This window comes from Cyprinus carpio, chromosome B20, assembly GCF_018340385.1.
Source record: "Cyprinus carpio isolate SPL01 chromosome B20, ASM1834038v1, whole genome shotgun sequence".
Taxonomy (NCBI): domain Eukaryota; kingdom Metazoa; phylum Chordata; class Actinopteri; order Cypriniformes; family Cyprinidae; genus Cyprinus; species Cyprinus carpio.
In genome coordinates this window covers 13,985,222-14,000,572 of record NC_056616.1, presented here as the reverse complement: position 1 = coordinate 14,000,572, position 15,351 = coordinate 13,985,222, and the positions used below count along the sequence as shown (strand labels likewise).

The 15,351-nt window shown below is 35.5% G+C and overlaps 1 protein-coding gene across 1 annotated transcript in view; it reads right to left on the bottom strand.

The window, feature by feature from the left end:
* The window catches only part of LOC109082702 (palladin), an 81,249-nt gene that overhangs the window by 38,857 nt on the left and 27,041 nt on the right, over positions 1–15,351 (bottom strand). Inside the window, 5 exon segments of the mRNA XM_042746864.1 lie at positions 1,316–1,457; positions 2,397–2,465; positions 2,729–2,846; positions 4,832–4,898; positions 5,784–5,959. Coding sequence (XP_042602798.1) covers positions 1,316–1,457; positions 2,397–2,465; positions 2,729–2,846; positions 4,832–4,898; positions 5,784–5,959 — 572 coding nt within the window.

The following is a 15,351-nucleotide window of genomic DNA, read 5'->3' as shown; positions in this document are numbered from 1 at the left end:
AATGTGAAATGGGAATTAAGAGAGAAACACAAACAACATAACAAATCACTACTTATCAGTCTACCAATCAACCAAACATAGTTTCTCAAATAGTTTAAATAGTTACTCAAAAAAGAAAAATTCTATCAACATTTATTCATGACTTAAGGATGACTTACTTTTCTACCTTAAACACAAAAGGAAAATTTGAATATGGTGGTCACTCTGAGGTTTTCAAGTATAAAATAAGCTTGTAAATTTATCATAAAAGTATTAAAAATTGTTTCATATGACTGTTGCACAGAAAAAAAAAATCAAGTCATACAAGGGTGAGTAAATTATGAAAGAATTTTCATTTTTTGGGTGACCTCTTCAGTTTAAAGGTGCATTCAGTAGTTTGGTGCTAATTTAAACACATTAAGAAATTAATTGTGTTTTTATAATTCATCTGAATGGTGTACACTCACATGAGATGATGACTGAATTCATAATAGCCAACTAACTGTTGTTCCATCCACATATTTTTATACAAAATTTTGGGTTATCGCATACAAAAATAAAAATAAAAATAAAAATAAAAACGCTGACCGAAAACATCAAGACACAAAAAAATAAAATAAAATGTGAATAAAAAAACTTTTAACAAATAAATTCCCTGATGCAAGGAAAAAACTTGACTTTGCTCTAAAATATCTGAGCAAAAGTCTGTCATCAAAATGATTTAGTATAATTGTCTTTCACGATTATGTTCCCAGACATCAGGCACTGCCAAACGCAAGATAACACGACAGTGTTTGTCACTATGTTACGCCTGGGCGCTTTGAAGCACAAGTCATTTATAATGTAGAAAAAAGTGCTACAGTTACTGCAGCTACTTCCATTTGTATTATGTCAGTTTCCCAAGAAATTATGTTGCTCACACCAGACTGAATTTGTGCTTTATTTGCAAATATTCCACATTTCCACATAAGTTAAATTCACAAATTTGGATAAGAAAAGCAGTGTGTTATCCCTGTCGGCATCTGTTGGCCTAGTTCAGCGCTTGTTTTTGCAAATTAAATATGATGCATTTGCTGGATCTGGGAATGCCTGAAAAGTGACATATTGGAATCTGGTGATTGTCATGGTTTGTCTATGTCTGTTGGTGTAATGTGAATTGGCCTTAAAAAGCACTAGTATACATGTAATTTATGTAAAACTCAATGTCGATATATGACATCCCAGCGTTTAACAACATTGTGTTATCTCTAATTAAAAGACACAAAGAACAGCAATTCGAACACTTGCTAAAGAACTACTGAATGCCTCTTTAAATTGTTCTCTGAGTTTCTCTTACTCTTCTGCAGGATGCGGAAGTCAGGGGAGTCCTGGATCTCCTGGCCCTCTCGAAACCACTGAACCTGCAGAGGAAGACTACCTCTCACCCGGCACTCCAGAACCACCACCTGACCTTCAGATGCCTGCGTGTCCTGCAACATCTACAGAGCAAGAGAACCGCAGGTTAACACTGCAAATACAGACTGAGAGGTAAACAAAGGGAAAGAGAACAGACAGATGAATGGAAAAACTGAAGAGACAGATGAAAAGGTGTAACACCACTAACTCTGCTCTTTCTTCATCACCTCTTTCATTCACAAGTGCATACTCTTTCAGACTGACGACATAACAGACAGAGAGGCAAGAAGCTGTCAGCAACCCATAAAAGTAAAAAGGTTGAAGAGTAGTTTGTTTATACATGTGCGTGTGAGTTGCCTTCTGTTGTGTGTGAGTTCTCTTTGAAGCTTTGTGTAAGTGTGTGTAGCCTGCTTGTGGTTACACGTGACGTGTTAAAGGTTTATTTAAAGTTCAAGTCAAGAAGTATGTCTATACAATCCAGCCATTTTATTTGTGTGCCTGTTTGTTTAGGACTACGATGATGACACGAAACCATCTATTATAAAAAGGCACATCTTCTCATTATAAAGATTAATGTCTCTCAGAAGAAAGATGGAGTGGGATAATGGAGAGATGGGGGGGGGGCGGGGGTTCTAAAAAAACTTTTTTTCTTTAAGGAGGTGGAAAATGATTTAGCACACTAAGCAAACATAGCATTTGGCATTGAACTCTGAACCTCTGCCTAGGCCTGCACAGAGAGTCACATGACAAATCACACACACACACACACACACACACACACACACAGAGAGAGAGAGAGAGAGAGAGAGAGAGAGAGAGAGAGAGAGAGAGAGAGAGAGAGAGAAAGCCTGGAATGATTTGGAAAAGCTCATAATATATGTGTGTTTTTGAATGCTAGAGATATTTGTATCTCTCTCTGTGTGTCTGTGTGAGTGTGTGTGTGTGTGTGTGTGTGTGTGTGTGTGTGTGTGTGTGTGTGTGTGTGTGTGTGTGTGTGTGTGTGTGTGTGGCCATGTCATTACCTTAGTAAAGGTAGGGGGCGCTTTAACAGGACCATCACCAGCATAGAGTGAAGAAACTGGACTCTGGACCTGACAGAGTGAGAGAGAATGAGAGACAGTGTGTGGTCCATCTGCTGTTGTCATTCCTGATTAGTCTACGGACATATTTGTGCATGTGTCTATTTCTCTGTCATTGTAGTAGATAACTTATTACTAGTTTACTAACTTTACAAACTTATTTCTCAGTTTTAGGATTTATTCTTGCAGCACTCTTTAGTAGTTTCAGTGCCACTCTATAGTAGTTTGCAGTTTCAGTGCCAAAAAAAGGTATAGTCTGTGTGTGTATTTCTTACTCTCTGTGGTGTGGTAGAAAGCGGCTGGACCAGTGTGAAGCGATGAGGTTGGGCATCTGGGCTCTTTGGTGACGATGTGTGTATCGTCAAAGAAACTGAGCTGGTTTTCTTCTTTGCCCTGCATGAGAGAAAATATCAGCAACACTAAAACAAACCTCATTTAGACCTGAGAGAACAAATCATCAACACTACAAAGTCATCATTTAAGAAAACATTCACATATAAAGTAAAAAAAGAAACACTTCTCTCATCTTGCAATATTCATGTGCATTTGAAAAAAAAATAAAAATTAAATAAATAAATAAATAGAGCTTGTGACTGAAAGAAACGGGTATTTTGAGTCATCCTGGCTGAAAGTTGAAAACATTTTGTAAAGCAATGACAAGTGAATCAATCTTTTTGCTTTTTCACAGTCCATTAAAATTTCTTCAATTGAAGTTACATTTTTATTATATGTGACCCAGTTTAGGGTCACATATAACAAACCAGGCAAAAATATAGAAACAGCTGTGTTATATTTTGCCTCAGAATAAATCAGTGGTCAGAATTTGTTTCAGTGTTGGTCAGGGTTACTATATTTCACTAAAACTAAAACCCATTCATCTATCCATCCATCCATTTCCAAACTGCTTTATCCTCTGCAGGGTCACGGAAGGCTGGAGCCTATTTCAGAATTTTGAGCCACAGGCGTCTCAGGCTATCCTGAATGAATGGCCAGTCCATCTCAGGGTGCACACACACACACACACACACACACACACACACACACACACACACACACACACACACACACACACACACACACACACACACACACTCACACACTCACCTACAGGCAGTTTAGAGTGTTCAATTCACCTATGCTGCATGTGTTTGGATTGTGAAAATGGAGATAAAGCTAAAACCATAAAAAGCATTTTTGTTACTTATAAATAAATAAAATGAATGTTAACTGAACTAAAAAATAATAATAAAAATAAAAAATAAAAAAATACTTCAATATTTTATTTCAACTAGTTGTCAAGGCAACATTTTTCTTTTTTTCAGTTGAATTTTTTGTTTAAATCTAAAACAGAAACTAAAATTTAAAAAAAGAAAAAACTAAACATAAAAAATAACAAATGACACAACAATAAAATTACAAAAACTAAAATTAAAATTAAAATGGAAAATATAAAAACATTCAAAATTATAATTAAAACTATAATAATATCTCAATAATACTAAAAACACTAGTGTCAGTAAAATATATGTCTACTGTAATATTTCTGATGCCTGGGCAGATCTTTGCCAGACTGAAAATGAGAGTGATATCCTATCTGAGCACATAAAAAAAAGCTATATCCACCTCTAATGGGTGGATACAGGTTTATTTAAAGTCTTAAGTGTTTGTCTGATTTTTAAAACATTAGGTCATTTGATTTAAAGTGAAAGTTTCCAACAGCAAATATATAGAAATATAAGCTAAGACAAGTTAATAAATGGTATAATGTTGCAAATTATTTACATGCTCTCTGTGTGGGGTAATTCCTCTCTAACACACACCAGCTTACACACACACACACACACACACACACACACACACACACACACACACACACACACACACAGTAATATCCACTCCACTGTGTGAATTTTCACTATGCAGTTTGCACCTTATAAATGACTTTGGAGCTAGTGAGAGCATAATCCCAAATGGGTGTGATGATGTCACTGGGAACCAGAGCCAAGCGCTTAATCATTTGTGTAAACAGAAAGAAAAGACTGATAGGCCAGTAGAGGCAAGAGATGACAGGAAGAGAAATAAGCGGATGAGTTCAGAGGTGACTCAAGAGAGTTCAAGCGATCACACAAATTAAGAAGATTAGGCAACAAGATTCCTAAACTCTTGATTGATTATTGGCCTTAAGACAGCTTTGGCTATTCTTTAAGGTCACTTCATTCCCAACCAACCTGCCATGTTCTTCACGAGGAGCAACACAAACTTTCATGGTAGAGGATAAATTAGGGGCTATTAGATAATACATCGTCAGGGCCAGGTAAGCTGAGGCCTGAGGTCAAAGGGTTAAAGGTCATGCGAGGAAGAACATAAAACACACTTACTGTGGCATGGCTCCGGACCTAGACTTTGACACAGATCCTTCACCTTCTGAGTCTGAAGAAGAAGCACCTTTACGGAGAGAAACATGAGAAAATGGAAGAGAAAAACATTAATTACTGGTTAAAACATTTTAGGCTGCATGCTGCCTTCCTTTTTACTGCAAAACAGCATGAACGAAATCCAGTCATTTTTAATAGGAATCCACATGAACAGGAGTTTTTTTAATAAAGGTGAAAGAGTTCACTGTGCAGATTTCGCTCGCTTAAGTCACATGAACTGACCACGCTGACCAACAGAAATCTGCTTGGTTTGAAAGTTTCTTCTGTGTGAGCTATAAATTCTTGATGGATTATTGGCTTTCAGAGACAGCCTAATGGCCTTGGCTATTAAGGTCAGTTCACACCCAAACAAGCCGCCGTGTGATTCAGGTTAGATAAAAGGAACTTTTATGGCACTTGATGAATTAGGGGCTATTAGATAATACATAGTTAGGGCCGGTTAAACTGTCAGCTGAGGTCTAAGGTCAAAGGGTCAGAGGCCATATGAGGAAGAACCTGCAATATATATATATTGTGGTATAGCAAATAATACTGTATGTTTCATTTTGATTGCATGTGTTGCTAAGTATTAATTTTTCATATTTATACACATTGTAATACACATTATTTTTCTATTTCTAACACACATATATCCATTTAATCAGTATTGTTCCCAAGGTAATTTGACTACAAAATTGTATAAGATAATTCTTAGCAGACAAAATATCTTGAATTAAGTTTATTTTTAATACACTACTAACAAACTGTTTTTTTCTTAACTATAAACCTCATTATATTATTGGACTTATGCTTAAAACATAAAGAGTGCATTTATCTTGTTTAAAGGATTAGATGTTATATCACTCGGGAAAAAGGCAAAAATACTGATCAAAAATTGATTTAAGTATGACCTCACCTTCTATATAGACCTCTGCAGAGGTGTTGTCTGCTCCCAGCGAGTTGGAAGCTACACAGGTGTACCTGCCGGTGTCGTCTTCAAATGCTTCAGTTATCACCAGAGTGTGCAGGTCACCATCACGACAGATCTGGATATCAGGGCAGTGGTGCAGCTCCCGCCCCTCACAAAACCACCTGTCCAGTGGAAGAGAGAGGACGGCATGTTGCATGTCAATCAATGGGAGTACCAAATTATAGAGCTAATTGTTAACAAATGCAATGCAGTGCAAATATGCACTGATTTATCTCTCAAAATATAAACATTGCAATTAGGAGGAAACTACTAACCTATTAATCTCAAAAACTATATGTGTGAGAAAGAGGCAAAATAAATGGATATGAAAGACTGAGGTCATGTTTACTGTAAAACTACTGGCCACTTAGATGTCTGCAATCAATTTTCTCTTCCTGTGTGTGTTTCAATCTGGTATTACTAATCTCTGCCAAATCTCTCATCTGAGGGTGAGTCAGCTCTAAAGAGACTGAGTGCAGATTTTCCTCATTAGAGTGCTATTTCTCATGCTCATCAACACTACAGTGCTGTTTAAACCATATGATTCACTGTTTCATCAAAAAGAGTTTTATCAAAGCTTAAATACTGTGCTGAAAGTAAAACATTTCAATGTTAAAAGTTAAGTATGGCTGTATCTGAAATTGCCCCCTATAGTATATTCTCATCCATTATTCCTGAAAAATACATATTATACAAAAAAAAAAAAAAAAAAAAAAAAAAAAAAATAGGCAGTATAGTATTTTATGTAGATTGTCAACTATTGCTAACTATTTTAGCCATTTAGTATTTTCAAGTTTTCCCTTCAAGTCCCTTCAAATAGTGCACTATGCGTAAATACGTCAGGTTATGGGGAGTGATTATTGAAAAAGCCTGTAAAATTGCTGATTTGCAAACTTTGCTACTATATAATAGGTGAAACCCATATAGCATTTTTTTTTTTTTTTTTGTGGCCAAAATGTATTTGAAATATATGCTAAATATACTGTATGTTGCAAACAGGGAAGCTTAATAAAATTGATTTTTGAAATAGGAAATATATTTAGTTTCAACCTTCATATACCAAAATATATTTCAGGGGCACGAAAAAACTTTTTCTTGGACTGGAATATATAGGTATCAATCAATCAATCAATCAATCAATCAATCAATCAATCTATAATTTGAAAATATATTTTATATATATATATATATATATTTCTATATTTAAAATATATTTTCAAAAATATACAAAAAAAGGGCCCAAATATATTGTTGGAAAATATATTTACATAAATATATTTTAGCAAATATATATTTTTGTATGTTTTTAAAAAAATATATTTTAAATGTACAAATAGTTTTTCAAAAATATATAAAAAAAATGGCAAAATATATTTGTAGAAATTATATGTACATAAATATATTTTGAAATATATTTTAACAAATACAGACAAAAAGTATGCGGGTGTCTACTTCGGCAGGATTTTGAAGTGAACATTCAATAGACATTTTATATTCATGAGGGATTGTTTTCTCTTGGATCTCTTGAATGGTTTTTAAACAGAATTCCAGCTGCCATAGGTTGGCCAAACAAATAGACACACCCCCAAACAACACCATTGGATGCTGTGGATTGGTTGCATGTCAGCATTGCTGTGTAGGTCAGGATGCTCAGATAAACAGAGCAAAGTTTAATTAGTGTCACATTAATTATTTATTTATTTTTTAGATAAAATGTCACTATTCAGAGTTGCGAGGTTTAAACCCGCAGTTCTGAGAAAAGAAGTCAGAATTACGATATATGAATTCAGATTTGTGATATTTAAACTCTGAAAAAATCAACATTAGAATAAAATGTATATCTCAGAAATTTTTTTCTCCTAGAATTGAGAAAACAAAGTCAGAATTGTGAAATATGAACTCAGAATCGCAAGGAACAAAAACAGAATTATGTAATAAAAACTCAATTACATTTTAATTTTCTTTTATTCTGTGTCAGAAATAGTTTTCTATAAATATGGTAGTTTGTTAAAATAAATAAATATAAAATTAAAAAATAAATTATTCATATTTCCATTTTATCTGTGCTTTTCAAAACAAATAGTCCTGACCGTGCAAAGTCCTGACAATTAATGTAAAATACTGAGCAGAATCTCTGTGTCTCAGTGTGTCTCTGACAGGTTTTGTTGCTTAGTCATGACATTAAGCGATTCTCAGACAGGGATGAATGTTTACATTGATGTGTGTGCACAGCTGGAATATGACACATCAAACACTCACACACCTAAAGCGGGGACACCGCACATCACTGTGACACACAGGTCTGGGAATCATAAAGTCTGCAGGGAAGTCCTTGACTCACCACACACACCAAATGCAATTTCTGTTTCTATAAATCAGTTACTTGAGGTGTCAGTGTGTGTTCTAAGCCCCCGAGGCATGAATATGAAAAGAAGTATATCTGTCTTGAGCACCTGTGAGTGTATGTTACGGGAACACACACACACACACACACACACACACACACACACACACAGTCTGGGTCACAGCAACTCTAAACCAAGCCTCCCCAATACATCATATTGTGCCATTCATTCAAGTTTTCTTTGTAGTGTCCTAAACCACTTTCATCCATTCATGCACCCACACAGATGCACACACACACTTTAAAATGTGTCTGAAGTCGTCTGGAATGAATTCTGGTTTAGGCGCACAGCTGTTCATTCAGCTCGTCTCCGGATCTTAAAATACTCTGAAATATCATTAAGACTTCTATAAAGAATCCCAGCATTCCGGAGCCTGCTGAGTCCGTTTCATTCCATCCTGGCAGTCAAAGGCTTTATCCATTTTCTGCTTCATTCTCGTTACCAAATCAAATTCCTTTAACTTCCATTAAAGGGATAGTTCACCCAAAAATGAAAATTCAACCTCATCCTCATCTCATGTTGTTCCAAAGACTTTAGTTAATCTTTGAAACACAATTTAAGATATTTTAATAAAACCTGAAAGGGTTCAGGACAGGTAACCACAGCTTAAAAATCCAAAGAGGATATTCAGCCACCTTAAAATGAATCCATACAAATGCAGGTTAATCTTGTGAAGAGATACAGTTGCTTTATATGATGAACAGGTTTAATTAAGGCTTTTTTAATTGTTTGTATATGTATATGATCGACTCATACATAGTGCATCATATATAGTAAACACAGAAGCACATGTGTGCATCACACACTAGTACAAACCTCACTGGTTTTAATGCATTATCATATAAAGCAATCATATCACTATACAGAAAACTTTCAGTGAAGGGACAGAAACCTCTCAGGTTGTGTTATGTGTTTCAAAGATTAACCAAAGTCTTATGCGAACGACATGAGGGTGAGTAAATTGTAGAATATTAATTTTTGAGTTAAATATTCAATTTCAGATCTGCTTCTTTTTGTCTCTGTGTTTAGAATCAGATCCCTAAACATTGTTTCTTTCTCCATGGCTATAAAAGTGAAGGATGTCTGTTACATTATAACTGTAATGTATCTTCTGTGTGCTTTTGTAAATGTTTGAAACTGTTAGAGTCACTTTAGAACACCTTCGTGAATCCTGGAAAGCTTCCAAGACATTCCAAGGTTTGGCAGCTCCGTTTCTCACCCCTCTGCTGTTCATGGCTCGGACAACAGCACCTAATCCTCACCCTCATCCTCTTTGACTCGTCAGTACACACAGAAAGAACAGACAAGCTGCTCAAGCAAGTATTTCAACACGTTATATCATATTCATGGATTCAAATGCTCTGTCTGAAAATTGTTCAGAACTGAGGGTTAACAGTTGATTTAATGGCATCAGATGAAACACATTAAGTGTGCAGTGTTCAGTTCTCTATATTCATTTTTTCTTCTGTTTCTCCACCTCTCTACAGGCTCATGCAAGCCTAAAACACTCATTTATCTAGAATGCAAGAGTTATGGCTGATTTTACAGTGTGTGTGTCTGATTCACCACAGCATCAAACTAGCTTTTTGGTTCTGTGAGCAGGATTTTTCCCCTTAAGGATTATTGGTGGTTTAGATTCAATTCCAAAAACACAAAACACTTAATAAAGCTAATTAAAGTTTTAGAAAATTGATGGCACAAGAACATGGTGATTACACGTTGTCTAGAACGTATGTCTAACGGCTATAGTTTTCGGTAAACTTTATAATAATTATAATCAAGGTACAAGGATAGTAAAGGTGAATTTCTGTTTTACTGGCAACATAAATGTGTTTTTTTTTTTTTTTCAGCATTTTCATTTTCATTCATTTATTTTCGTTTTAAGGTAAACTGCTTGGGAAACACTTTAGTATAGGGACCAATTCTCACTATTAATTAGTTGCTTATTAGCATGCGTATTATTAACATATTGGCTGTTTATTAGTGCTTATAAAGCACATATTCTGCATGACCATATTCTGCATCCCTAATCCTATCCAATACCTAAATTTAACAACTACCTTACTTACTATTTATAAGCAGCAATTTTTTTTTTTTTATTGAGGCAAAAATAAAAAATCATCAGTTGATAGTTTGTTTGCAAATTGGACCTTAAAATAAAGTGTGACCATTGCTTGTGTTTTTTTCCTAACTTAAATTACAGTTGCTAAATGTATAAATGTTAATATAAATGAGTCTGTCCAATGTGTTAAGGGGGAAGCTTATGACAGGACACGAAAGTGAACAGAGGCTCGGGTCATCTATATCCCACAGCTGGAATTTGTCACATAAATCACAGTGACAGGCAGACACGGTGTGTTTGTTATATGGTGAAATCCTTCTACTTCCATTCTAAGACATTCTGCTTGTAAGACATCACTGTCATTGAGGTCAGGTCAAGCAGATTGAAATGTGCATTAGCTTGAGTCTGCGTGATCACATTCAGATGGAGGAGCTTCTAATTGCTCGACTAAAGCATCATGTCCATGTGTTTCAGATCCTGCGTGAAGGCAAAAGTTTTTGTGTGCTTTACCGCAACTACAGCAAAATTAAGCCCAGATCTGGCATCAAGAGCATCTGTCGTCTTCACCCCTTCCTCACTCAATCTACAGCTATTCCCTCATTTGTCTTCATTATTAATTCTCTCCTCTCTTTTCTCGAGTTACCACTTTGTAAGCATATTTCAAGAACCGAGACTAGCTGTGAAACACTTTTGATGAACTGCCCGACAGCTCAAACCCACAGCACATATTGCCATCGGGACCAAACACATCACTATATACTGTGCGTGTGTTTACTAAACAGCAAACTAGTGATTTTCCGGAACACAACTGATTTATCTCTATGCAGCTTTTCAGTTAAAATTAGTCAAACCAACATGCATTGGCCTACACTGAAAAAACAATTTTGGGGTTCAGTCCCATTCGCCTTCCTCCCAGAATGCATTGGGATAGAATAATTGTTAAGGTTGCATTGTTTAATCATTTATCAATTTTAGATTTAGTTGAAATTGAACATAATATTAAATAATTCAAAATCATACACAAAAAAACTGAATTTGTTGTTTTAAATGTGAAATTATGACTATAAAAATGCGTAAACATTTAAATAAGATGAATTCATAAATATAGTTCTAAATATAAAGTATAAATACAGCTTTGAAAATATATGCAGTTTGCTTCAAACAAGTCAACAACAGCTCAACAAAATCCTCTTTTTTTATATATATGTATACTGAAACAAATCTAGACTTTAAGACAAAGTGCCTTGTGCATGGATGCTAAACCTGCCTCAAAAACACCCAATTCCATCTCTTATGCACTCTTGTCACCCAAATATGTTTTGAAATAAAGGCCTTATTGCATTGCTTCATGACTACTTCACTGTGTTTGTCTATATCTCCGACCACAACTCACAAACAGACTGGAGAACCATGAGCAGTCAGCCTCAGTGCCCTACAGGGAATTCTCCCCATCATCACATAGAATGACAAATGTGGCATATTTATTCAACATTTTATGATTGAAAACAACTGACTGTCTTTTTAGCATCTCATGCCATGAGTGCCATGTTTAGGATGGCATGTCTTCAGACCTGTGTGTACAGCATCTAGCATCTAGTTTGAAGCTAAAAAGACCCACTGAAGCAGTTAGACCAGCTTAGTTCTGATGTTGTCATATGTGTTACGAAACAGGCTATCACAATAAACCATTAAATAACCGAAGAACAGTTTTAGAACACAGCTTGTCATGGTAATGGAACTAAACAAACAATGTGTTTGCCATAAACACCTGAACGTGTTACACAAGACGTCCCTGTTTAGGGATCCTAGTTCAGTTTTCCACTGGAGTTCTACTGCATGCTTTACACTAATTAGATGTGGGTGGATTGGGTTTAAAAGCTTACAGGCAGTAGTGGAGCTTGCCATTTTGGTATGTGGGTGCAAGTGAGAAAGCCTGTTAGTTTCAATCACTAAAAAAAGTGGGAAAATGCCTATATCAACCAGCTGCAAAGAAGTAAAGGCCTGAAACGGTTCATAGTATATTAATCTAATAAATAGCTATTAATAATATTCTTTTTTAATAATTATTAAATCCAGTATAAGTTTTTTGTACTTTGCTGATTTATTGATATACACTATATTGTTGTCATCAAGCATTCACAATTATATACGTTTAATTCACAGAGCATACGGGTGGTGGAAGTATTGAGGAATAGAAAGTATGGCAAATTTTGGTAGTGTTGCCACAGTAACATGTCGGTCATATCCACAAACCGGACCTAATGAACAATCATTATGGGTAATTACTAAACCATATAAACTAATTCATCAGCATCCATCACAGCCAAACACTGTGTGTGTCTGTGAGAGAGAAAGAGAGGGACTAGTGCAATCTCCTTCTCTGCTTCTTGTGGTTTGGCCATGATGTGGCCAGTGTAACACAGCCTCCCTATTTAAACTTTCCATCTACAACAGCAAATAACAACAAGTCAGAGAGTATGTGTGGATACTGCCTTCATTCACTCCCTCATTCTCACATGAAAAAGACAACACATTGTATAAGAGTATGGCCAAGTGAGAAGTAAATTGGATATTTTGTATTTTGAAGTTTGTATGTTTTCTTGATTTTTGGTATTTATTAATCATGAGTCAGATGTATGTTAACTGAAATTATCTTTGTGTGCACTACTGGAAGTGATCACATAGAGAAACATAAGGGGCTGGACAGAAATAAGAAAACGCCACTCACTGCTTCCATGGATAATTATAAGCCACCTTCAAAACCAGGGCATATTGATCTTCTGGCAAGAGTCAAACAAGTAAAAACCCCAAGAGTACAGACCAAGGGAGTTTGATGGTCAGCGTTAAACACTACTGAGGCTTTCAAGGAAACCAGTGCTGGTCTTATTCTGAAAAGTAAGAGCTTTCTGACAAGAAACATTTGGCTTCCACTACAAAAATACATATATAGCAGCATAGACAGTGCAGAAGCAGCGATTTATACAAAAATGACAATTACAGAAATCATGTCATAAAGTTTGTGATGTTTTAAATATGAAATGATGACTATGAAAAACTTGAAATGATGGATGAAAATAGGAGATATAAATAAAATACATATTTATCCTGAAAGAATAACATGAAAAGGAACATTGGATTGCTCTATATCCTATAGAAACATGACTATAGAAACATGAAATTAATAATATAGGTTCTTGAATCTAATTGGCTGATAGCCTTTTCCAGAGATGCGATATTCTAGTGATAACAAAACCCAAATAATTTCACAATTTGTATCACTCCGCTTGCTGTATTTCTTTTAGTGAGTGTCATGGCGGATGCCCAAATCCACTATAATTTTCATAAATAATACTGTTTTTGTGTCACAGAATCTAGTTTTAAGAATTTTTTTTGGCAATAATGTAGTTGTTTAGACTTTAAATATGTAGTTTGTTAATATAAGATTTGCTTTGACATTTTCAGAGAAGTGAGCTCCAGGGCATGGTTTAACATGAGTTATTATTTGTTTTGGGTAAATGTAACTCATTAATCTATTATTTGCCCCAGAGCAAATAGTTTTGGCTGGTGGCAAAGTCTAAAGTTATATTTTATATTATATTTAGGGGCCAAGCACCGAGGGTATTGTATCCATTAGCGTGATTTTCTTCTTGCAGGAAAGTTGTTAAATGGCACACTGATAGAGGACAGTCCCAACATTAACCATAGCAAATTTCGTTTCGAAACTAATTACAAAAATATTGGCCCCATAATCTCATGGTACTCAAAAAGTTTGGGGGCAGCGCCACCTTGTGGTCAAAAGTTATGATGAAATTTAGAAAAATGCGAATAAGTTTTGCTTACATTAACCAATTGTAATGACACTGATGTTGATAGATTCCTTGGATCATGACGAGAACACCGATACCAATTTTGCCAATATTGTCTGAACTTCCTGTCCACCATTCTGATTCATGTTGAAAACGTACTTTTTCGAACTCCTCCTAGATCGTTGGTCCGATTTTTACAAAATTTGGCTTGAATCATCTTCAGACCAAGCTGGCAAAAAGTTGTGGATTTCATGTCGATACACAAAACAGTTATCGTTTAGCGTATGAACGAATTTGCTGGAAAGATGCCAAACTGCAAGAGTTTGGCATATTTACACCAAACTTTGTTTGTGCCATTGTCACCTCACACTGACCACGGCACATCAATTTGGTAACAGCGCCACCTATTGGTAAAGAGTACCAAATAAACCATTCATTAACCTTTAATTATGAAATTTTCAAAAATGCTAATAACTTTTGATTGCATTAGCCTATTGTAATGAAACTGGTCTCAAAATATTCCTTGGGTCGTGCCGACAACATACATACAAATTTTTGCTTAGGAAATCTGAACTCCCTGTCTGCCATTTTGATTTATGTTAAAAACCTACTTTTTCTAACTCTTCCTGACCTGTTGGTCCGATTTTCACCAAAATCGAGTCAGATCATCTTCAGACTGTGCTGAGAGAAAGTAATGCATTTCATGTCGATTGACAAAACCATTTTCATACAGCACCATTACAAATTTTGGGCATAGTGACAAAATGAGTCTGAGGCTCATATATATATATATATTTTTTAGAGCGCTGCCTTTGCACTTTTGACTGAATTGCACTCGTAGGCATGTGATATGGCTATATATCGGCATGCTGTGATTACCTATGGCCAAATTACAACGAATCATAGCTGTGCTGATCTGTTACTCGTGTACACGGTTACTCGTGTGATATTGCTATATGACCTCCTTCATTTATAGAAACAGAGCGGAATGATCACATAATAAAATAAATAAATACATTTCAGTTTAATTGTGAAATTGCTGTGGTTGGGTGTGTGTAAATTCTATTGATCTCTTTCTGTATATGCCCCATATGCACTTAATCTTTTGAAAGGTGCTGGATAAATCCAGCTTTCTTGTTCTTCCTCCTATGTTTCTTTTTCACTTGCTCTCTATTCATGCTTGAAGGCCTGAAATAATCCGATTTGACTCTCCCTGAATTTGGCATATCAAGAGACCTGAA